This window comes from Callorhinus ursinus, unplaced genomic scaffold (genome assembly GCF_003265705.2).
Source record: "Callorhinus ursinus isolate GAN/ISIS: 27379988/994484 unplaced genomic scaffold, GSC_fseal_2.0 scaffold6, whole genome shotgun sequence".
Taxonomy (NCBI): Eukaryota; Metazoa; Chordata; class Mammalia; order Carnivora; family Otariidae; genus Callorhinus; species Callorhinus ursinus.
In genome coordinates, this window is record NW_027397068.1 from 64,788,875 (window position 1) to 64,814,918 (window position 26,044).

The 26,044-nt window shown below is 43.8% G+C and overlaps 1 protein-coding gene across 8 annotated transcripts in view; it reads left to right on the plus strand.

Moving 5' to 3' along the window:
• Window positions 1–26,044, plus strand: part of PLEKHG1 (pleckstrin homology and RhoGEF domain containing G1) — a 219,586-nt gene that overhangs the window by 89,316 nt on the left and 104,226 nt on the right. Inside the window, exon 1 of one of the 8 annotated variants that reach the window (XM_073894084.1) lies at window positions 22,967–23,096. The exons of the other annotated variants lie outside the window; for them this stretch is intronic. Coding sequence (XP_073750185.1) covers window positions 23,078–23,096 — 19 coding nt within the window. The 5' untranslated portion in view covers window positions 22,967–23,077. Of the gene's footprint in view, window positions 1–22,966; window positions 23,097–26,044 lie in introns of those variants that run through there. 8 annotated transcript variants of the gene reach the window in all.

Sequence of the window (26,044 nt, forward strand, 5' to 3'; positions counted from 1 at the left end):
TCGTGGGCCCGGGGACCCATGAGAGCCCGAGGGAGGCAGACCTGTGGGGAAAATTCCGCTGTGAGGCTCAGGGAATTTTCTTGGAATGAACTGTTGGTTCCATTTACCTCCTTTTTCGCCTTTATGTTACCCCTGGTGGCTGATCACAGCAGCTGCGCCGAGTTCTCAGTGTCTGAATTTGGGCATTTCACTGTGCTTCAGGCTCTGGCCATCCACCCTGTGGCTCTCATCTTGCTTGGACTTCTGATTCGCCCACCACGGACCAATGTCGGTTGTTTATGGGGATCTCAGATACGGGGCAGCAGTGATGATCAGGGCCTCAAAGAAGAGCTCCATTTGGAGAATGTTAGTTCTCTATCATCTTCACAGCAGATCTTTGGCTTTTTCAGCATCACTGTGTTCTCTCAACCCCCCCACCGCAAAGACGGGGCCAAGGTGACTTCTGTTTGTCTTGAGGGAGCCTCCTCCTGGAATCCCCACTAGGCCTCATCCCCAGCCCGCTCGGTCTCCCACAGCCCGAGTTCCTAAACAGAATGATTCACGGTAACCACACACGCTGTGTTCCCACCTCCTGGTCCTGTCCCCTGATGGGTGACCCTGGACCATCCCAAAGGTTCCTGCTTCATCCCCCACCTCCAAGCCAGAATCAGACCCCAGGCTGGAACACCTGATTCCTCTGCTGTCCTTCCTGGATGCCACTCCACACCCACAGGCAGTATTCCCAGCAAAGGCATTTTCAGCCTGTCCTTGTGACACTGGAGGTCATGGGAACTAAGAGACTATTGAAGGCCCTGTGGCCTTTTCCCTGAAGGGCAGTTAGCATCACACCCTGAGTAGCTCTCTGCTGACCCCGTCAGAGCCCAGCTCAGCCCCCAGTGGCAGAAGGCATGCTCCAAGGCAGAGGGAGTCCCCACTCTGGGGTGCGCCACAAGGAGAAATAGCACCTGTACCTCTCATCAAATGCTGCCCTTCTGTGATCACGCACTGTGCCCCGGCTTCATGGTTGAACCCCATCTTGAGGTTGGGACCAGGAGGGACGAGTGCCAACAGCCTCCTACTCTGGTACCATTTCAAGTCCCCATCCCCCATTTCTACTTTCCCTCCATCTGCAGTGACACTAAAGTTTGTCTAAATTTGGGGAATGTCAGAATAATGAGCAAATGAGCAAAATTTCAACTAAATGAATATGTAAAGTGTGTATCCTCAAAATTCTGCTGCTTTTAGTAAACTGTAGGCATTTCTTTTTTTATTGTGAAGACTATGGAGGGATTTGGGGAATTTGCCTCCTGCAAAAACAGTCTTCATCTTGTTAAGTAAGGTGCTGGCGGGAAGGGAGAAAAAAAGCGAAGTCAGGTGTGGATATGGATCATTTCATTCGCATAAGCCACAGAAGTCATAAGACAGTAAATAATATGAAAACCTCTGAGGCTGGCTACAATTAATTCAATTTTAGTACCGTCCAGGGTGAATGAACATAGCATCCAGAGACGCGCAAGGGATTCTAGAGCTTTCTGCTTCTTGCCCCTCCCACAACTTTAATGCAGTCATTGGTCTCCAAACAATGTGCACCTGGCATCTTGACCAGTAGGGGGCATAAGTGAGCAGTGTACTAAATGAGTGGAGCTCAGGTCCCACCTCCGCAGTAAGAGGCGGCTCCAGCCGGCTCACCAGGAGAGAGAAAAGAATGAGGCCATTGGAATCAATTCATTTTTTTAAAAAAGTCTTTGAGAGTTTACATGATTGTGCATTCTTATTAAATTCCCTTAATCAACTTTCCTCAGCCACAAAAGCTGATGTAATTCTGTGACTTGAACCCTCAGAACACTAGAAATGGTTTTCATAGATTGTGAGTGAATCCTCTTGATCTAGAGGAATGGTTCTCTTTGGAAAAGCAATTGCCCCAGAGCTGTTCCAGTTCAGAAAAGAAATGGGATGGGGAAAAGAGAAATAGATGCATAGGTACATGCTTCCCATACTCCCCCCCCCAACACACAGTCGTGTTTAAATGTTAAAAAATGAGGCTTAAGTAAAAAGGGAAGATTTAAAAACATGTTCTCTCCAAGAAAGAAGACGGGCACTTCTGTAATCCTGATCATCCCCTCCTATTGATCGGCTCTATTCGTATCCCTCATCTTTATTTTTGCATTGCCTGCTTTTCTCATCCCATCTCCCCAAACTTTCCAAGGGCCTCCTGAGGGAGGGCGAACAACAGCAGCCAGGGAGAATGTGGGTGGAGGACACAGGCAGTGGAACTGCCCGGACCTGTCTGCCTTGGGTGTAGTACCTCGTCCTGCCCCCAGCTGGACATGGTTCTCCTGACGGTGGTGGCAGCCTGACAGGGCTGTCCACCCCTCCTCGTCACCCGGCAGGGCCACGGCTGCCCGGGGAACATGCTGTCCACAACCATGGTGGGGACCCTGATCCGCGGGTGGAGGAATCGAAGCGCCCCTCGAAGGCCTGAATCCAAACTCCTTATTCCGCAGAGCCAAGATGGACCTCAGACTCAGGGTATGTTTGACACTCGGCTATGACTGTGTGATTTTTTTTTTTTTAAGGGTTCAGGAAGGTGATGATGAGCATCCAAGCTTACCCCTACTTCAGATAGAATTGACAAACTAGAGTCTTGTTTTTCTTCTCAGGTTATTATAAGTTATGGCTAGCTCATTTTCCTTCCAAAGCTTTTATTTTCAGATGTAATCCCTGTTCTGTGATATTTGTATTTGACTAGTACGACAAAAGGTGTACTGGCTTTTGGCAAATTCTAGTCTAAAGCACATCACTTTATTATTATTATTATTATTTCCAGTATGGAAAATGGTAAAACAGAGTTAGCTCCTGGGTTTCCCCATTAATTATTTTTATTTTCTGTTACTATTGTTTTGAGGCGACAATAGTACTATGACCAAATCCTAGCCCTCCTGTTAACTGAGCTCAGAACGTTACTGTGGCCTTTTCTGAGACAAATTTTCATTGGAATGAAATACTATTGAAACACCTGACCTCATTCTGTTCTGTCTAGACCTTGAACTTTTTAATGACACTTATTTAGAAAGGAACTCTTTGGTCTTGCTGATGATTGACCTAGGAGAGCAGCTCAGAGCCAACAGAGGAAGTGAGCATGAGCCCAGGAGTCATAAGCTCCCAGGGCCTTTCTGAGTTGGCCTGCAGCCCCTCAAAATGCTTTTATCTGACCCATAGCCCCGAGAGCTGTCTGAGCAGTAAATGCAACTGTTCTTTCATTTCAACAAATATATATCAAAAGTCAGTATGTGCCAGGCATTTTTCTAGATACTGTCATGCTCTGATCTGTAGCTAACCTACGATTGAGTGGTACAAAAACTAAATGTTGTGATTTGTTTTGTTCTGACGGTGGTTTCCAGCCCTACTTTTCAGGCTGACTGTGTTCAAGAACCAGGCCAAGAGATTATTTTGAAAATAGTCTGATAAGTATTCGTTGCAAGATAGAAAAACCAGTTATTTAACCAGGCATACAAAAAATAGAAGGCTCTTCTGTGTTCTAAACTGCCAAAAGGATTAGTGATTATTTGTAGAACCTAGGTATTCAGTAAGAAGTATGAGTCATAGTATTTCAAACATTGATCACCTGGTTCTGCTCCTGGTAAATTTCTTTAACAATACTCAGAGCTTTACGAGATGACAAAGTAATATGCTAACATGAAAGCGATGGTGTGGTTTTTTTAACAGGTTTCTTGAAATATAATTTATAATTTTATAATTTAAATTCACCCAGTTAAAGGGTACAACTCAATAGTGTCTGGTATGCTACATTATTCATTTGTTTAAGTGGTAGCAAAATATATATAACATAAAATTTGCCATTTTATCCATTTTTAAGGGCACAATTCAGTAGCATGAATTACAGTCATAATTTTATGCCACCATCACCACTGTCTACTCCCCAAACTTTTTCATCACCCCAAACAGAAATCCCACGATCATTAAGCAGGAACAACTCCCCACCCCCACCCCCACCCCCACCCATGTATCCTCCCTTGGTAACCTGTCATCAACTTTCTGTCTATAAATTTGCCTCTTCTAGATATTTCATATAAATACAGTCATACAATATTTGTCCTTTCGTGTCTGGTTTACTTCACTTAGCATAATGTTTTCAAGATTCATCCATAGCCTGTATCAGAACTTCATTCCCTTTTATGGCTGATGCAATAGTATATTTTAATTCCCTTGTATTTTATTCTCCCTCCCTTAAATATACCTTAACTTCTAACCTACTCATGAAGAAATCTTTGGGTGTTTTCAGTCTGATGGTATTTTTATATTTAAGTTATGTAAAGCATGAAGAGACTCTCAAGAAGGTACTTATTTTCAGTTATTTCTTTAAAGGCAGGGGCCATAGATTAATCTTTTCAAAAATCTTTTTATCCTAATGCCCAGTCCAGGTCCTGGTGCAGAGTAATGATTCAACAAATTTCTCTTGAGAGGGACTGATGAATGGTTTTTAAGGTTTTACTTTTAGGTACCGGGAAAGAGATTTTAAATAAAAAAGAATATGGTTTTTATGCTTTAGTTCTTAGTTCTCTAGAGCAATGATACTTTCTTTTGACATAAAATTTAATAGTTGCAATTGTTTCACACTCCATAGAATCACTAAGTATGAAGAGTAAATCTGTTACATAAATATTTCACTGTGACGTGGTAAAAGTTAACTCAGGAAACCTGACAACACCTGGTTTGTGCCTTTCGTGAAGGTTTAGTGACATTTTTTAAATGAGAGTGATCAGAGTGTCCCAGCGGCTAGGCAGTGCGACTTGGGACGAGTCTTTGCAACTCATAACTGCTCTTGGCCTTGCCTACCTGGCTGTTCTTTCTCAGCGCTGAGTTCAGAAATGGAGAGGAAATTGAGGCAGAAGCCACTACAATTCAAGGAGCCCTTTTACACCTTACAGGGGTGAGGAAACTGAAGGCGAAGGCAAATTTGGGTCATTTCACAGCTTAGATCTTTAAATACAAAATCATGTTCATTTTAGCGCATAGGTTCTTTCAGAAATTCTGCTCTTTGTTGAAGCTTCTGGGAGCACCGAAAAGACTCGGCTGTGAGGCAGCCTGCACCATTCATTCACTTTCCCTGTTCCTTACCCAGATGGTGAGCCCAGGTAGAGCTCCATGGCTGGCTCCTCTCTTAATCCACCAGGCCCAGTGTCCTATGTAGAGCAGGCATTCAGTGACTATTTGATAACCGGTGACGTCAGAACCATGAAAGGCAAGATGCTACAAAGCCAGGAGCCTGATGTTCATAGATGGCCAGTGGAATCTATCTTGATGCTTTGAAAGTCATACCAGATACTGAAGTTATTATTGCTTTTTACATTTCAAAGGCATATAGACTACCATTGGCCTAAATATAAAATAATAATTTCTGTCTGTAGAGCTATACACCCTATAGTCGAAAAGAAAGCCCTTCCTTCCTCATCTCTCAGTGACAGCCTGTAATCATCTTTGAGTAATTTTTAAGATTCTTTCTTAACCGCCATTTCCTTCATTGTGGCAGCCGGGGACGGCCTCTCCTTGTCTCGATGGAATGGTTCTCAGTCCTTCCAAAGCCCAAGCACCCACCTAGTGAGAAGAGGTGGCTGTAAATCTCAGCCAACTTGCTTTTTCAACAATAACGCTGCATAGAAAGTCAGATGATAAGGTCAGATGACCTACCAAATATTTCTTGAGGACCTGGGAGGAGCTTCAGATAGCCATTAAAGAGGGGATATGACTGAGTTCTACCCAAACCTGATTTCCTCATTCAGGTCTAACATTGGCTTGAAGGAACAGAGACCGGGGTGCATCTGGGTTCCTGTCCAGCCAGGACATGGCCCATTTCTTTCTTTAGGACCGGGAGCAGTTTGAAGAAGCCTGGTTAGACAGCTGTAAGTTCCAGCTGGAATTGTTGACTTTACCCCATATTTGGCCTAGCAACTTCCGGCATGAATAAAATGCACACTGAGAAATTGCACCTGACAGCCTGGTCTGTGGTTTGTTTATAAACTAAAAAGCATTTTGTCTTTGTAAAGCCAAAATTAGTATTAACTCCATTATATAATTAATAGTTATGACTAAATATGGCAATAACACTTTAAAATGATCTTTATATTGTCACTGTTTTCTGACAGAATTTAACAGACTCTTATACTCTGACCTGTACTAACTGTTTTTCATTTAAATGAGCCTATAAGCCTTTTCCCATATTTCCCCAAAATTAACTATGCAATTACCACTTGATAAGAGCCCTTTATTTTAATTAGAATAATCACAGGGCTTATGGTTCAATAAATACTCACTAAGCAGCTGCTATGTGTAAGACTAATGGGCATGCCAGAAAGATAAAAGAATTACTAAGGCTTGTCCTTTTTATATAGGGTCATAATTGACATATAACATCATATTAGGTTCAGGTGTACAACATAATGATTCAGTATTTGTATATATTGTAAAATGATCACCACGGTAAGTCTGGTTAACATCCATCACCACATATAGTTACAGAATTTTTTTCCCTTGTGATGACAACCTTTAAGATCTATCTAAAGCTTACCCTTGACCTCAAAACACTGTTTGTGATCTAGGGCAAACAAATGTAAAGAAATGCAACAACTATAATATGAGTAGACAGAATTAAGTAACTGCAAATTGATATCAGAGGAATAAATGATTAATTTTAAGAGACAGTATAGAGTTTCCCGAGTAAGTAGAACTTAAATTGGGCCTTCCAAACCACTGAGGACACTTTCAAGTCTGAGATTAGAGCTAATAGAAAGTAAATATTTGCTCCTGTTACACTTTCAGTCTTTCTTTTATCTCTTGAAGGTTCTACTAAGTCAAACTCAAGATTTGAAATGAATTTAGTTATAGACTCTGAGAAACAATTATATAAGCAGATTCAAAGGCCCCCAAAACCCTGTGATTTCCATATTTAGAGAACAGTGGGAAGCATCCCAAGGGCAGTCACTAGCCTGAGCAAAGACAGAGAGGCGTGAAAAGCTGTGACCTTAGTGGGCAAGGTTGAGTTGTCTGATATGGCAGCAGTTCTGGGTCAGACCCTGGAAGGTCTAACTGCCAAGATAAGGAGTTGGACTGGATCTTTAGAAGAGAGGGAACTATATCAAGTTTCTGGCAGAGGGTAACCTACATCCCGAGTTTTAGAAGAGAGTCATGTGAAGGGGTGGTTTGAGGAAGCAAGAGATTGGATTTAGCAAGATGTACTCAGGAGGTTATTGCAATGATGCAGGTCAAGACCACGAAAGTAATAGTAAGGAGAGAAGGGATGGAGAGAAGAGACATAAGCGGAACTGATTTATTGTATGGCCTGTGGAAAAGTTACCACGGCTGTTGTTTACTGAGCTCTGTTGTCTCGATGGTTGCACCTGTACGGTTTTAATTTATAGAAGCGACTGAGTGACAGAAGAGACAGACTCATGCCCCTCAAAGGAGATTTTTTATTACTTATATTTCCCGAGAGGAGAGGCGTGGCATGCCACCCAGGACCACATGGGGAAGCACCAGACTCAGGCAGGAGGCAGTAAGGAGCAAGAAGAAAGCCTAGGCTGAGCCTTTATTGGGGTTTCCATGGGGTTGCCCATGCAAGGCAGAACAGGCTAAACAGTTTAGGATTGGCTAGTCTGAATAATCCCAGCAGGCCTTGGGGCATAGGGGCTGTGCCCGGTTATCTGGTCCCTGGCCCTGGGATGAGTAGGGCAGGGAAGTATTGGTTTGGGGGATACAAGTTAGATAGAGGTGGTTCTGAGTGTGGGCTCTGGATCACAGGGGAGATGTACACGGCTTTGGCTGTTAGCATGGCCCTGTAATGAATGGATGCCAAATGGACAAATACAGAAGCTAAGAAAACACAAGTTAGAAAATCTGTCCATGTACCAGGACTCTTGGCTAAATGCTTTTTGTCCTTTATCTCATTTAATCCCCTCAACAATCTGCAGTGAGTACTAAATCGTCCCCATTTTACACATGGAGCAACTGAGACCTAAGGCAGGTCAACAAGTGCAACAGTTTACCCAAGTTCACTCGAGTAATAATGATTTTTCAAGCTGGATCCAATCCTAGGCCTTGCCACCACCAACCCCCTGCTCTAGTGCATGTGGCCTTCTCCACCTGATTATCCTTCCTCACTCTGGGCTCCGGACATGAGACAAGCCCTCCGGAAAATGGAGTGGTGGAAACTCACAGAAGCTTCCCCAGAAGTTCACTGGAACGAGGAACAGAGGTGAATTCACATAGTCCACTGTCTCTCCGCAAGTCTTTCTGTTTCTACCTGCTTTGTCAGAATAGCGTGAAGATGCCTGCACTGGATACTGGCAGCCTACCATTCAGCATGTTAAAATTAAATAAATAAAATGTGTGACTTAATCACTGTCTTCCCCCTTCCTGGAAATTGCTTCTTGACTTTTGGCTTCTCTCTCTCTCTGATCATTCTAACTCTGGGACTTGGAAGCTCTCATGTCAGCAAACAAAGCCCTTGGCAGATTGCTTCCTCCCGGGTGTCATCAGCCAATGATCCTAATTGCCTATGGAGTGATCTCCAAATTCCCTGGGATAGGCTATGAGGCCCTGCATCAGTGACTGCCCTATTTGGTCGCAGTCCAGCCCAGTTCCTTGGTTCACGCCAACCACTCCCCATGAGTTCTGTCTCTTCATAACCGCCGTGGCTTTGTTCTCTTATACTCGGGGCTGCCTTCTCACCCCCTCTTATCTCTTCACATATCACTTCCCTGAGGAGTCAGCTCAGGGCTCAGCCTCCCTGGAAAATGTCCACAGCACACGTAAATCATGCAGCAGCATCTGTGACATAGTATCCGCTTTGCGCAAACCGTTGGGGGGATACAGAGCGTGAGCGGTCCAGGGCAGGAGTTTAGAGAGGTCATGACTAGTTTGAGAGGCAGGGTAAAATGGAAGAAGGTGCAAAGAATACGTCAAGAAAATGGAGGGTTAGACGCCATTCCCCACCAAACTGGACCCTCTTTGTGTGTAATTATCACTTTGGTCATCTTCATCTTTCTCCCTGCTCCTGAGAGTTCGCCTGGGAGGTTTGGCTCTCCTACAGCACTGTGAACCATCAGGGAGAGGCACCACAAGTCCAGCCCTAAGAGATTCTGCTGGAGGAACATGGCGGAAAATCCTGTTTTCTCTCCACCATTAGTTCAGTTCTGTGGGGACGGTCCCTGTCCTCATGTGCAGGGCTTTGCCCAGTGAGTTGTCAGAGACGAGGGAGTAAAAGTCTCAGTCCCAGACTGGCTGGTTCCCGTGGTTCCAGTTTTACTACTTCCCAGTTGTATGACTGCAGATCTCTCAGTGCCTCCGTTTTCTCAAGTGCAAAATAGGGCTGATAGTAATACTTGCCTTTTAGAGACGTGAGAATGATGTGAGTTAATTTAAATGTTTTAAAAAATCTTCAAAATGGCACCTGGCGCATCGTGAGAAATCGGAAGTGTCAGCTCTCTTTATTAGCTGTCACTGTGTGGTCCTTGTGACTTCTGGATGCGGTCTTGGCAATTGCTAGTAACCAGACTTGCCTATCCTTAGACATCATCACTTCCGTCGATCTTCCTTGCTAGTAAATTTTTATAAAACCAGAGTTTAAAACCTTCAGCATAAACATTTCCTCTGGAATACTAGAGTTATTGGTATTTTATGATTTCTACATTGACATTTTAATAGCCAACAATGGCTTTTGAAAGAATTGGGAAGACATGCAGCATCTGTTGGTCTCCATATTGGAGTTCCTGTTGTGTTTTTGTTTCCATGTGAACCTTATTTTTTCAAAAGTTTATAAGCCTTTTGCTCCATGGTGAGATTCAGCAACAAGTTTCCGTTCCAAAGAACAATATTTGTTCTACTTGAAAATCGACGCTGGTTTCCATTTTCATTACAAAGGAGTTGCTCAACGCTTTATGCTTCTAGAACTTGAATTTAGCTTGATGTTTTTGCATATGTAACTTTTCATATTTGACCATTTGGAGAAACTTCTTAAAAGCTGTAAATACAGCTCATTGTCCTTCTTTCCTGTTTTCTTTTTCTCTTTGTCCTTTGGTTTTTAGATGCTGAGTTGCCTTTAGTTGGTCTTTGAGGTAAGGGTGTAGAAAGTGTTCCGAATTTACTAGAAGTATGTCTCTGTTCTACAGAGCGGGATCCTAGACTGCAGAAAGTTATTTCTTCTTACAAAGAAAACTGCCGATTCCCCTTTCCTTGAAATTTTCAAGTACAGGGCGGTGTTTGAGAACATAACACAGGAGTAAGCAGATCTGGATGGAACCCTGGCTTCGTGCTTACCAGTTGTGTGACTTGGGATGTGTTACATGGCTTGCGCGAGCCTCAAATCAGCCATCTTGAAATGGGGATTATGAAATTCTTAGGACTGAATGAAACAGTGCATTTCAAGTACTCATGACAGTGCCTAAGAAACACAAGAGCTCAAATGTTCATTGCTGTTGTTTTGCAGAGACCTGACCCTCAGGTTTCTAGGATGAATTATATCTGGCTGTTGAAGTTTTCCTGAAACAAAATGTACCCACCCTGAATGGAGGGGGATTTTGTATGAAAATGTCTGTATGTACTTATTGTAGTCACAGCATTTAGGAAGAAAGAAGGGAGAAAAAACCATTAAAATAATAATTCAAATTTAGAGTTCTCACCTTACAAATGTGAATTTATGGTTTTCTTGGCCCCTTTTACAACTAGTCAGCTGAACTTGGGGTACCCTTTATATAAGTTATGCAGAGAGTACCGAAAAGAGGTTATCAGCCTAAAATGGGTCAAAAGCCCTGCCTATCTATCAAGGCTGTGGTGAGGAAGAATTCAGATCACAGAGAATATTGTAGAACACCTTCCCTCTGTAAAGACTTTTTGAAGTCTGTATATCCTTTAAATTATTTCTTTGGTGGTTTAAGATGAAAGTCTGGGAAGTCCGGCCATGGAATTCATCCTAAAACCAAGAGAACCATGGTAGTACAGTGGGTGGGAGCATGAGAGTGCCTCATGACTGAGGTCTCCCCCTATCCCTAAAGCCACGAGCCCCACTTGAGGCCTGCAGGGATGGCAGGCTGTCAGCTCCAAAAGAAAACCTGAGATTTTAACTTGAAATCAGAGGATGACATTTGCACACGTTCATCTTGCACTAAAGCACTCTGACTAACTAGTTACACGCACACACGCACGCATGTACACTTCCCCCGTCCTTGGGGACATATCCGTGCAGGATCCCGTGGTCTGTTTTTCTTCAGCCCCATTGAGCTCGCTTTGTGGCTGTGTTTCTGAACAACAGCATCTCTATGCAAACTGCACGAAAGGAATCTTAAGCCAGCCAGAGTTTGAAATCTGAGTCACTGATTCATGAGCATAGATTTATAAGCACTTTTTAAGTCCAGAGATCTAAAAATCTGTGCAGCAGAGAAATGTCTCAAGGTGAATGTTTTAAAGGTCTTCTTTGTAGGCATGAGACTGAGTCCACTGATGGTGTGATGGTGGTTTTAGAAGTCAATTTGAAAGCTTTTACAGAGGTGGTTTTCTCTTTATGTGTAATCTACTTAATAGAAGACTTTGTTGTATTTCAAAGAATAAAGTTGCTTTTTGTTCTACTTTAACAACTACCAAAAAGAATGTGCTATGGTCAATGAAAAGTTCCTTGGTTTTGATTATTTTGGTGGTTTTTAATTTTCTCTATGTACACGTTTGTATGTACACGTGCACACATGCGTATATATGCACACGCACACACACAGTGTGCACACTTCGCTGAAGATTGGTTGTAAACCATACGTTATGAGGCACCTGGGTGGCCCAGTTAAGTGTCTGACTCTTGATTTCAGCTCAGGTCATGATCTGAGGGTCAGGATCATGGGATGGAGCCCCAAGTCGGGCTCTGCACTAAGTGTGGAGCCTGCTTAAGATTCTCTCTCCCTCTCCCTCTGTCCCCCGCTCTCTCTCTCTCTCTCTCTCTCTCTCTCTAAAGAAAACAAAAACAAAAACATAAGATACTATCAGCAGTACTTTTAAAAAATAAAAATACTTCTAAGCATTTTAAAATTTCTCTGGGAGCTGAAATAGAATGTATATGACGATTTGATTCTGAAGAAATAAGGACCATCGTAAAAAATTTGTAAATTCTTGAGCTTAAGAAAAATGAATAAAATAGTCAGTTTCCAACTACTTAGACCTACAGAGCCATTCAACACACTGTAGGCAATGGACAGAGCACTGAACTTGGAGTCAGGCCTGAGGCTCTCTAGCTCTTTGCCTTGGGCAGGTTATTTGAGGGCACTCCCAGTGTCGTCAGAATCTTTGTGACGTGGCCAAGCTTAAGACACCAGCCCTGGAAGGAGAGAGTCTCAGGTGGGCAGGGGCGGGGGGGAGGGGCAAGGGGAGACCTCAGGACCCTCAACTGGGATGGGTAGGGATGCCTGGGGACAGGGAGACTGCAACAGTGTGGTCCTATTTCAGAGCCTTGCCTAGGGCTGGCCTAGAAGGGGTAGGGGTTGGGGGGGGCGGGGCGAGTGGGTCTGCAAAGGTTCGGCTTGGTCATTTGGAATTCAGATGACCCCAGCAGGGGTCATCAGCTCTGTGTGTGCAGTGGAGGGGAATTTGGCTCCTCCACCGAGTGAAACATCTGTTTACTCTGGCTGGCCTTGCTGGTGGGAGATCCACACAGACAACTCCCCACCATGCAAAAGGAAAATGCTGTGTTTTGTTTCCTAATACCAGAGCAGCTTTCTTAGGGTGAATCATCAAAAAGGCTACCACGTCATTACCTGCTTATTAGGAAAGTACAGCTAGTCCTTTTTGATAGACCTGGGGAATCTGCTTCTTATGAGCTTCTGGAGACATCTTGTTCTTCTGGTGGGCTGCCGCTGCTTTTTTAAAAAGCATTTCAGCCAAAGACCAAATACTGGCAAATACATCACACCGGGAGGGCCACTGGGAACCACCTCGCGGTACATCAGTTTTGAAAGAAGTTGTTAGTTAAGGAAGATGCTTGCGTATTAATGGTTTGATGTCCTGACTATATATTATGAAAATGAGATACACAGTAAAACCTTACCTATTCCAGCTAATTAAAATATTCCATTTTCATATTTCCAAATATATATATATATATATATGTATTTCATATGTATAGATGAAAACAAGAATGCTCAACGAGGAATATTTGTGGAACCTTTAATGACTTGATAAGACTAATTTATAACGAATACAAGAATAGGGGATTTAGGGCGCCAGGGTGGCTGTCAGCTGAGTGTCTGCCATCAGCTCAGGTCATGATCCCAGGGTCCTGGGATCAAGCCCCGCATCGGGCTCCCTGCTCAGCGGGGAGCCCGCTTCTCCCTCTCCCTCTGCCCCTCCCCCCCTGCTCCTGTGCTCTCTCTCTCTCCCTCTCTCAAATAAATAAATAAATTCTTTAAAAAAAAAAGAATAGGGGCTTCTAAAGATTACTTAGGGAAAATAGCAAAATCCGAGTGCCTTCCACATGCCATTCCAGGCCTGGCAATATATAGCAAGTTCTAAAGCTCCTCATTTAATCATTTTATGAATTGTAAAGATTGTGAAGATCGTGTATGAGTTTGGGTGGGGCTGGGGTCTGTGTATAGTAACCCCCCTTATCCATGGGGATATGTTCCAAGACCCCAAGTGGATGCCGGAAACCACAGATTGTCCTGAAGTATCTTATACGTACATACCTATGATAAAGTTTAATTTAACAACTAGGCACAGTAAGAGATAAACACCAATAACTAATAACACAATAGAACAATTACAACAATATACTGTAATTAAAGCTCTGTGAAGATGGTCTCTCTCTCTCTCTTTCACAATATTTTATTGTACTATACTCACCTTTCTTCTTGTAAAGATGTGAGATGATGAAATGCCCACGTGATGAGGTGAAGTGAGGGGAATGACGCAGGCATCGTGACCCAGCACTAGGCTGTTTATTGACCTTCTGACGCTGCACCAGAAGGAGGGTCATCTGCTTCTAGACCGCCACGGACCGCGGATCCTGGGGAACTACTGAGTATCAAGTCTGGGATTCACCTCTCACGTCACTAATAAGTGTTCCCATCTACAGAGGATTTGAAAAACAAGTTAATTTGAATATAATGGTTAAGCTTAGTCTCTGGGAAAAATAAATTTTAAAGGTCTTTTTTCCAGGGAGAGTCTTATTGATGTAATTTAGGTGCTTACCATTTATCTTCTTCTCATGACTAGGGAAAAGACAAATTTCAAAGTAACACCAGAGGAGTTGGCATTGCTCATTGTGTTCATTGGGTATCGCCTTTTGTTTCTCCTTTTTGTTTTTGTGTCCTTCACAACCAAAATGCACCTGTCCTTAAAACTGATAAGGTTCGAATGTACTTCGTGGTCTGGGATGATATCGGTGTCCTGGTTTTGTGTCTATAGTGTAATCACACAAAGGTTACCACTGGGGGAAACTGGGTGAGGGTACAGGAGACCTCCTTGCATAGTTTTTTGGTTTTTTGCAGTTTCTTATGGATTTATACTTATTTCAAAAAAAAAAATTTTTTTTAATGTAAGTATTCTTGAGAAACTTTACCTGAAATCTCTAGCGCCTAGCCGGTATTCTGAAAAGATGCTTTAGTTCAGTAAGTGACAACCAAGTATTAAGTCCTGGGAGGTTTTGTGGGTGATAGATGGTTACCTTGTAAATGGAGATGCCCCATAAATGCTTCTTGAGTGTCATGCTTTTAAATCCCCTTCCCCCTGGGGAAGAGAGAGTTCTGATTCTGAGGTCTGTCTACTTACTCAGGTCATGCCATTTCACCCCATCTACTTGCCCAAGCAAATGGGCAAACCCCTGGGTTCTCTTAAATAATAGGAGCAATGATCTTCAGAGCTGGCTGGCACTCTGGACACATTTCCTACGTGCCAGGCTCGCTCATCCCTGACACTCATAAAGTGCTTAAGCCTCAGAGCACCCCGTGACAGCACGAACACTAAGCAGTGTTAACTGTGGCAAGTTTGAGCAATAATTAAATAATGTCCCTACTTCCAAAATAGTTCACTCTACTAGGGATCCTAATGAAAGGCAAGGGATCCTCTTAGCTCAACAAATAAGCAAAAAAAAAAAAAAATTCCTTTTGAATTATAATGTAAACCAAAGAAAACTTTGAAATGGTCTCATCATCCTTTTCTTCTGAGAATAAATACTGGCAGATTGTTCATGACCCCCTGCTCCTTTTGCTAAAACCCCTGCTGTGTTTAGCATTCAAAGAGCCACATTTTAGAGGGTAAGTTTTGGTCAATAGCTCAGAGTGAGAATCATACCTAAAACGGGCGGTAAGCAGGTCTGTGTTGTTTCAGATGGGGTATGTGCAGAGGTAGGTGGAGAGGGTCAATAGTAAAATACCAGCATTATAGTAAATCATGGTGTCATATGCCTGCTTGCTGGAAAGAAGCTTCCAGATGTCTCAGCTAAACTAGGAGGAGGAGGGCATTCTGTTCCTGGGTCCAGGACTGCTCTAGCAGGCTGCCCAATCTCCCTCAGAATTCTCACTGTTACAGAGCCCCTGATATCCACCATTTTGGGGGAAGATGCAAAGGGAGGAGAGCAGAAGCTTCATTCTGGCTCAGGCAGGGAACGAAATAGGTCATTGGTTCTTAAACTGTATTCCCAAGACCAGCGGCATCAACACCATGTGGGGACTTGCTGGAGATTCTCAGGCCCCACCCCAGCCCCACAGAATCAGACTCCAGGGGTGGGTCCCAGCAGTCTGTGCTTAGCAAGCCTCCTGGGATGATTCTGATGCCAGATACAGCTGGAGAGCCACTGGCCTAGCTGACCTTGGGTGATCTTCTTTCCAGGCTCTGGAATTTCTTCTTCCATAAAATGAAAGATTTATAGTAGCCATTTCTAAGGCCCCTCTCTGAACGTCCAAGGCACACACCCCAAGCTCTTGAATTCTATAAATCTGTGGCATAAATGTACACATCTGGCAGAATTGTATAGTGAGTAAGAGGACAGGCTCGGAAATCTGATGGCCTAGCTTCAAATTCTGGTGCCTCCCCTTGGTAGCATTGTACGCGCAAGCAACCTCCTGAAAGTTCCTGTTCATTGAATTCTTCCTTCATAAAATTGAGATAATAGCGCCTTCGTCCTGAGGGGGTTGTGAGGAATTGACCCAAAGCATGTAGAAGAGCACATTGCACAGGGGAAGTCACCCACACGTTGGGAACTAGCAGACCTCTCTCTCTCCCCCTAAAAAATTTTGGGACTTCAGGGATGAGAACCGCAGCTTGTAGAGCACCATTTCCTATATATGAGCTATATATTAAAAACGCTCTTAAACACTTGCTAAAGAAATAATAAATCAAACCCATCAAAAATGTTTATTCCTAGGAAGGTTCCACACTAGGGCTCAGCTAAGGGTGGCATGGAAACTGAATTTTTAAAGAATAAGCAGTACTTCTTCAGGAAGGCATTGGTGGTGCTTACAGATACATGTAACATATGTGACTGCATCCGTGTTATAACTAGAAGAATGTGAATAAATGAGTTTCACTTATTTGTGTTTTGGGTTCTTTTTTTTAACCATTTGACAGTAGTCTATCCATATTGGGCAGGAAACTAATATGACTGGGTGTCTGTTGGTGCCATGTACCATGGTGGATGTAAGTGTCCTATCACTGAAATCAAACGGTAACCCTGTGAAATAAGATGGTCCCTGATTTTATTTTGTTAAGATTTTATTTGTTTGACAGAGAGAGAGTGAGCACAAGTGGGGGGGGCGCAACAGAGGGAGAGGGAGAAGCAGACTCCCTACTGAGCAGGGAGCCCGATGTGGGACTTGATCCTAGGACCCTGAGATCATGACCTGAGCCGAAGACAGACACTTAACCGACTGAGCCACCCAGGCGCCCCTAGAATGGCCCCTGATTTTAAAGAGACCAAGGTTGATTGAAATTCTGGTCCGTGATCACACGGTAAGTTATAGGTCCAAGATTTGAAACTCGGTGTATTTCGCTCCGTAATTCACCCTTCGGCATCCCTACTGTAGCCATTATACTTTAAAAATATAAACCAAACTTTCAACAAATGAGACCCAGACATCTTTTGCTACTTCACAAACAAACCTGGACAACACAGCAGTTCTCGAGAGCTCTGGTGTGTGGAGCACCTTCTGAAGGGCATTGGAACTTCTGACCATCAACCACGCTTCTCTCATTTGTGCCTACAAAGATCAAAGCACCACACCTAGACCTATGTTTGGATCTTCATCATTCTCCCTCTGTCTGTGTGGCCTTCAGAAGAGAAAATGGCTGGTGTACTTGGGAGAGGTACCACGCTGCGGAGGGGGAAAGCCACACCCAGGTTTTCAGGCTTACAGTGGAGAGAATCATACTAACTCTCTCCTTACGGACCTTCTTCCCATGATTTTAGGATCAAAGCAAGTTAGGATACACAGATTATCTACTAATGGCTGTTAGGGTTTTTTTCTTTTTTCTTTTTTCTTTTTTCTTTTTTTCTTTTTTTTTGAGAGAGAGAGAGCACTTCCCAAGCAGGCTCCACATTCAGCACAGAGCCCAACATGGGGCTCGATCTCATGACCCTGAGATCATGACCTGAGCTGAAATCAAAAGTCAGATGCTTAACTGATTGAGCCACCCAGGCACCCCGATGGGGCTTTTAGATTTTGACTCAATACCTAAAATATAATTTTATTTTGTCCATTAGAAAAGCCCCATTCCACTTGAAGGGTGCTTCTTATAGTATTTTTTTAAAAATCTAGAACATATTCTGCTCTTCAGTTAAATTTTACCTTAATTTGGAGTATGGTAACTTTCTTACCGTACAGCCATGGCTCTCTGTCTTGGCAATAGATAAAAATCACTTTGAAAAAAAAAAAAATTCCTAATGCCCTGGGCTCACCTTCAGAGAATATGCCAGTTTTAAAATAGTGTTTGATTGTTGTTCAGATTTTTGAAGATTTACAGGATTTTGTGTAGCACTTTTACATAGTTGAATGTACTCGGTGCCTTTCAATTTGCTTTATATGGTATTATTCCTGACAATATAACTCAATTTCAAGTCCGTTCAGTTGGACTGACTTAGTAGGATCTTCACTCAGGTGATTTTTCATGAGTGATTTTCACAAAAGTATAACAATAACCAATATTTATTTTCTATAGGCCCTTGAATTTCAGAGTCAAAAGTATCTTCAATGGTTGGTAGTTCAACTCCATTTTTTACCTTTTAGGATGTCGAAATGCAATCTTAGTTGATTCTTTGAGGAAAGGAAAGAGACAGCCAGGGTCCCAAGCATTAACCCCTCATATCCAGCCAACCACCTCCACTCTGATCCCTGCAGGCCATTATGACCACAGCAAAAAGGCACTCTTAATGTCACCTTTGCTTCACACCAAATCTTTATGTGGTCTCCTCACGGTGGAATTGGACTCATCTCACATGGGTCTCGAGGTCCCCTATTGTCCTTTGAGAACCAGCCCAGGTATGAAACTGATGTGGATTTTCCTACAAAGTACTTCACCTCTGACTCCAACCTGATTTCTGATGAGTTCTATTCATAATCTTCTGTCCCCCTTTTGGGGAGCCTAATTTTTTTTTAAAGATTTTATTTATTTGAGAGAGAGAGAATGAGAGATAGCACGAGAGGGAAGAGGGTCAGAGGGAGAAGCAGACTCCCCGCCGAGCAGGGAGCCCGATGCGGGACTCGATCCCGGGTCATCCCGGGATCAGGATCATGACCTGAGCCGAAGGCAGTCGCTTAACCGACTGAGCCACCCAGGTGCCCGGGGAGCCTAATTTTAAGGGCTTGAGATGTCTGTTTTATCATTGACCCCATAAGCTTTTCCTCTTTGGGGTGGTGGAATAGGGGAGGCTGAGGGAGGGGCTTGGGGGCTGGTAGGCAGCCTTGAGCTCCCCCCTGAAATAATGATTCTCAACCTTTACAATGACAGCTTTCCCCCAGGGAGTTAGTGACCAATGTCCGTTCCAGGTTCCCATCCCTAAAGGTTCCTCTTTGGTGTCAGGGGCCCAGCATTCGGTTGCTTGTTGAAAATACAAGCTGATGGTGATTGTATTAGTCTGCATACAGGATACCCCAGACTGGGTGCCTTAAATAACAGGCATTCATTTTCTCCCAGTTCTACTGGCTGGAGGCCCAAGGTCAGGGTGTCAGCAGGGTGGTTTCTGGTGAGGCCTCTCTTCTTGGACTGTAGGCGGCTGCCTTCTCTCTATGTCTTCACATAGCCTTTGCTTTGGGTGGGAGCAAAGAGAGATCTCTGTTGTCTTTTCTCCTTCTTAAAAAGACTCCAGACCTGGGGCACCTGGCTGGCTCATTTAAGTTAATTACCTCCTTCAAGGCCCTGTCTCCAATTACAGTCATGTTGGGCTTCACCATATGAATTTGGGGGTGGGGAGCACACAATTCAGTCCTTATCAGTGACTTAGGAGGTGCTGCACCACTCCTGAAAAAGTGCTGGGTTAGGGTTTGTACTCATAGTCACCGACTTCATTCATCAAGTATTTGGTTTACAACACCATTATGGTAACAGATGTATTAAAATATCTAAATAGATTAAAATCTCTAAATGCCAACAAAAGAATGAAATGCTTTTCCAGAGCATATCTGGAAGGTAGGCCATTAGAGGAGTCTTTTTGATGAATTATAAATGGTTTAGCTCATCTTCAGAACTTTTTTGTTTTTTTAATAAAATCATGGAATGGGATTTATTGACGCAGAAGAGAGAGAGAATCTCCCGCTCACTAACACTTTCTTGTCACAGGGTTTCCAGAGAAGCATCCCAGAAAAAAAGAGACACGAGTACCAACCCATCCTCCCTTGGCCTGGACCGGGGTTTTTCAGGCCTTGCTCCCCTCTGGCCCTCACCGTAAATGTCTAGGCCCACCTGAGCCTATTCCCCGGGGGCTGGGGGTGGGGAGCAGTGAGGAGGTGTGCTGAAAACGCGTGGCCTCATAAACACGTTTCAGAATTGGGCAGAGAAACGTAAGCAAGTTAAGTAGCCTGAAGTTTGTTAAACTTGCTTGATCCATCTCCGTCTGGAGTAGCTTTTTCCCTCAGGGAAGCTTTTAGCTTTCTGCTTTTCTGCCACATCGGGACTAGGGGAGAGTAGCTGGGTTTGTTTCCTATCCCCCGCGCCCCTCCTCTCCTCCTGGTACTCCTGAGGGAAGATGTCACATGTCAGAGACGTTTCTTCTTCAGAAAGACTCGGGTATGCACGCAAATCCTCATTGAGGCCTCTGTGTATTAAAAATTTTATCTCCAGGGTTCAGAAAGAAATAAACACCGGTATGGGGTGCAGGATGGGGTTTTTTTCCCCTTTCTAGGAAAAATGCTGATGAGTAACTAATGCCTCTGGGTGTCTCCTTAAACGCCCAGTGTCAGAGTGCACAAATGCTCTTCCAAGTGAGGGGGGACTGTTTATTCCTTGTTTTTTCTTGCCCATAAACCTAATCAGACAGCCTTCGTTTATTTTGATGGGACCGGGATCTCCACTTCTAAGTCTTAACTTCTCTCCCATTATTTTTGTTAAAGTTACAACCAAACTAATGTTTTATGAGATGAGGCCGATATGTTAATTTGGACATTTATAGCTGATCTTGGCTTGTTCAGAAGAGCATCGACCAACAAATCCCCACTTCCATCCTTGTATGAGGGCCTGTGGATGGCTGGGACCCCCACGTGTTGCCGCATGAGTCAGTGTGTCATTCTTCTGGGACTGTGGCTTTTGTCTTACTGTCCCAGGGTTTTTAAATGTCAAAAACTCTGATACAGGTTATTTGGGTGTTGCTTTGGCAGAATTACCAATTAAATTGTTTCTTCTGTTGTGATTCCTTCATAAAGACCTTGAACAAATTCTAAACTTTATTGACCTGTTGTAGGCTTGTGAAAGACCTAGAAGGATAAAGATTTTGGTTAATAGGAAGCATGGAAAAACAGAAACAAGAGCTGAGAAGGTTAAGTGATGAAGACCTGCAGTGAACATTTTCCCCACCCTCCGCCAGAAACGTTTTCCCTCACTCCCTTCGCTAAATCTTTCCACGGTGCTTCTTGGTCTTATAGCACCGTTCCCCGCCTCCCCCAGCTTTTCTAGAACAACACACAAGTGATATTTTAAATTCTTTATGTTTCATTTTTATAAGACTCACAAACTGTAGAGAAATACATCGTTCTCACCAGATTATTTCTAGTCATCGGGTCATTCTAGGACTGCATCCAAATGTGTCCATGTACAGCCAGAGTCAAATGGCTCCAGGCTACAGGGCCAGGCGGGTCATGGAAAGGAGTGAGAGGGATTGGTATAATACTAAAGGGGGTGGTGGAGACTGTGGCAAACAGGGAGCACGCACGCCAGAGTAAAGGAAGCAAGCTCAGCATCCCCATTGCTGCTAAGCAGGACTATCCGACCGGTGGTAATTAATGTTAATTGTCCCTTTATTTGCTACTCTCCCTCCCCAAGCAAAAAAAAAAAAGTCTGGATTTTAATGGGAAATATCCTGATGTTCAAAATTTGGTTCATCAGTTCAAAGAAATTTAAAGAAAGTCTTCAGGTCCTACTGTTCCTGCTCAGGCTCAGATCATAACTCTTGGGGGAGTCTTCAGCTAGGGCTCACCAGCCCTAGGGGTATGGGTTCAGTCACATTAAAAAACTAAACTTTGCCACTTCAGTGTCCCTTCCCACTGGCACTGGGACAAGACCTCCTTCTCCTCCCAGGCTGGGCCTCCCTGGCTCCCTAGTCCCCCTCCCCACGCTATCACCGCCCTTTGTCCAGGATGCCTACTCTCCCTGGGACCCCTGCCCTGAGATATCTGAGGTCCCCAAGCTTCCCACAGGGGTTCCCCTGGTTGGCCACCCATCCCCCACCCCCAAGCTGCTGGTGCTCATCTCTCTGTCTTTATGGGGAAAGGGCTCGCTTCCTCTTACGTTTTCTTCCCTTCAATAGAAGAACCCTAAAGCTAAGTTGCCTGAGATGTTAAGCTGTCCTCTCTCTCCCTCCCACTCTCTCCCCACCCAATTTCCATGGAGGCTCAACCAGGACACCCATTACAATGAATTTGTTCTAATCACCATAATTGCCTGGGTATAAAGTATATGAGTTCTTGGATAATTTAGAACTAGCCATAACTTTTCATTATCTGTGTATTATAAGAGCATGATTTTTGCAGTGCTACAGTTATATTGACTTTTATGTTACCACTATTCCAGAGGTATATTTGGGCTGGTACTTGGTTGGGATGCAACCCCAAGTGATATACCTCTGTGGTAAAATGAGCTATTTCATAATCTACATCCTAACCTGGTTTCCAGAATGCAATTTTGCAGAAAGTAGAGATGATGTCAGTAAGTAAAAAGCATGATCTTGATGCCAGTGGTCTCCTGTCAGATGATGCTATTAAAAATGTTTGTGGGGAGGGGCACCTGGGTGGCTCAGTTGGTTAAGCGACTGCCTTTGGCTGAGGTCATGATCCTGGAGTCTCAGGATCAAGTCCCGCATCGGGCTCCCTGCTCAGCAGGGAGTCTGCTTCTCCTTCTGACCCTCTCCCCTCTTGTGCTCTCTCTCATTCTCTCTCTCAAATAAATTTTAAAAAAAATGTTCGTGGGGAATCTTCCTCTTGATAATAGTTAAGGTGTCCACACAGTTCTACCACATAAGGGATTATAGGTAATTTAAAATAGTTTCCCTATACAAACACCACGTGCTCCTGGCTTTTGCATCAACTCATGGTTATCTGACTATAATAGTGGGACCACATTTAAGATCATCACGTTACATAAGAGCCTCAAGAGAGACTGTTGAAGGATTTAAGAAGTGGGTCATCATGTCAACATATCCCCTAAAACCATGGAATCTTAGGTTTATAGATTTTAAAAGTGTTCTTAAATGTCATAGTCTCCTGAGTTCTCATTTTACTAATCCAGAGGAATTTGGAACCTAAAGAGCTTAGTGACTTGCCCAAGATAACACAGTTGTCAGTAGAGCTAAGTTTCCACACATCTCAACTCTGGTTCCGGGGTCCCTTCCACACGTCATGAGCAGTAAATCATGGCTGGAATTGAACAAAGTAAGTTCTGTTGGGGGAATGGCTTTTATTATTACATCACTAAGATGATAACCAGTGATCATTGTAAAAATCTGACTCCCCGGTACTCTCAGAGCAGCTTCATCCATTGGGGTCTGCCATTTTGTTATGTCCTCATTTACACAGACTCCTAAACAGATGTCATGTTTGGAGCCATACTGGCACTGGGAAGTTGTCCCTGGCTTTGGATCTCCTAGGAAAGGTGACCACGTGCTTGGGAAGTACTCAAGGCTCAAATGCACATGGTCAATCCCTAAGTCCCCTGAAAGTAGTAAGACAAACTGAGTGGGGTGACCCCCTCCCCCAGTCTGTCCTTTTGTGACCCTTCTCCTTTTAGGACTCCTCTGATGTTCACTTTAATCTGATTACACTGATGAAAATGCCGGGCAGGGAAATTTACATCATGATGCGCTGTCACCATACCTGATAAGGGGCCCTGTGATTAGGCAAGAAAAGAGTCATGGTTACTGCCTGAGTAACCATGTAAGTCCAGTGACTGGACAGGACAGAAGAAAAGCCAACAAGAGAGAGGCTGATACATTAGGATTGGAGGACGGGGTCACCCCAGAGTAGAGAAGGAAACTAGCAGATACTTTAATAAGGAGGCATTGTTGCACTTAAAATAGTTATATAATGCAACAGTATATTTGCAAACAAGATTGTCCAGGGACAAATCTAAGCTCAGTGGTGACTGCAGGTGAAATGCGAAATATGCCAGCAATCCGCACTCACAGGACGTAAAACTACCTGGACGGTCTCTTCTCTGCCTGGCTTCCCCAAGCTAGCTTCTTCTCAGCCTTCAGATGTCAGTTCACACATCCCTCCCACAAGGACACTTTCCCTGAGCACCCCAAACCAGGCCTGGTCCCCCCTTTATATGTTTCCATAGCAGCCCATGCCTTCCTTGCATTGTATACATCTCACATAGAATTCAGTACTTCTTCAGGTGATGGCCTAGTGTCTGTCTCCCTGGCCATACTGTGCCTTTTGGGGACAGGGTGTTCCTGCATCTAAAAGTATGACTTAAGAGGAGCAGGGAGACCATTTACTTTCCAGAGGAATGGTGTCTTTGCAACATTTTTTACAGTAGTAAGTTGTTATAAAGGTTAAAATTCTGAAAAGACTTCGGTGGAAGCCACAGGAAAGCAAGATCTTGAGACACGGCGAGAAGGTGGTCACAGGGTGGCGCCATTTTTAAGCATGCTCCCCACAGCGCAAGGGGCAAACTCCCCACTTTCCACATCACTGAACCCTACCCCCCAGGAATCACTTAGGGTAGTTACTCGATAAATATTGGAATAAAGAGGCAAATATGTATGGGCGACTTGATAGCATCTCAGATAATTAATGCACTTCAAAATGGAGGTGAGGTGTGATTTGTCTTATGTTTTCCTGAAGTGGTCCTTGAAGAACTTCTGCTAAATGTGAGAAAATAAAGATTCGGACTGCCCAAAGTGTGATGGACTATCTGAGCAGGGATCAAATGGCAGGACCCAAGCAAAGATTCGGCATTGCTAGTGAGCTACTATTAAGTGGTAATTTGAACACCAAGTGAGGAATTAGATTAGAAAAACTCAAAGCATCTTTCCAATACCAATATCCTGCTGTCTTAGGATTAAAATCCATATATTCCCCCACTCAAAAATAAATTCCATAAAGGCAGGACTTGTTAACTGTTCACTGGTATGTCTTTTGGGCTTAAGGCACATAGTAGCTGCTCAAGAAATATTGTTGAGGAAATGAATTATATCAGTAGATATCAAATTCAAAAATATGTTTCTGGCATAGAATAGGTTCTAATTAAATGCCTATTTCATTGACAAGAGTCAAGCAGGCCATGAACCAAAAAAAAAAAAAAAAAAGGCTAAAATTTGGCAGTGTGCCCCCTAGTAAAAAGCTGTGGTTAACATTCTGACTAAGCATGCGAAGTCCAACTGTATCAGCTTTTCAGCCCAGAGATTCTGGAGTGCGTATAAAATTGTATCAGCCAGGGACCTGACAAGAAAATGAATCAGTTCAGCTGGCTCAAATGGAGAATTTAATGAAGGGGTCACTTCATTAAAGGTGGTGTGGCTAAGGGAGCCAGCAAGGAGTGTGACACACCCAGGGACTGAAGCAATGACAGGCAGCCTTAACCACTGCTCTTGGGGACAACCCAGAGGGACCCCCAAGGGACAAGGGGGCCCAATGAGAACTGGAACCATGGAGGTGGGGCTACCTCTGATGCAGCCACTGCTGAACACCTCTAGGTGTTCAGGCCTCTTGTCAGCCCCCTTTTCCATCTCCTCCTACCTCATAATATTGGGGCTTCCCAGGAGCTTCCCAATAGCCAAACCCAGCAGAAAGCCACCCGTCAGAAAGCCAGGCATGCAGACCTGGGCAGAGCAGGGCAGAAGAAGATGGGCTTGGGGGATGGTGTCCACATAGGGGGAATAACTATCACATAAATCAATTTTGTCCTTTTTTTAAATTTTATTTAATTATTTGAGAGAGAGAGTACACGGAGGGGAGGGGCAGAGGGAGAGGGAGAAACAGACTCCCCGCTGAGCAGGGAGCCCAATGCGGGGCTCAATCCCAGGACCCTGGGATCATGACCTGAGCCGAAGGCAGACGCTTAACCGACTGAGCCACCCAGGCGCCCCTGATTCTACTTTGATTACACAAATAGTATATATTCATTAAAGAAAATGTAGAGACTAGATCACAGTGGGTAATAAGGGGTCTCCCCCATAATCCCACCTCTCAACTGCTGGTATATTTTGGCTGTTTCTCCTTCTTTTTCTTTCATGTACTTGTACAGGATTCGAAAACTTCTCTTCAGAATAAACCAAAGTAAATTGGGTTACACTTGTTTCTTGGCCTAATTAAGATGAAACCTGCAGCCTAACAGAGAGCTCTGTTTCCCTTCCTTTGTTCTCTTAACATAAACA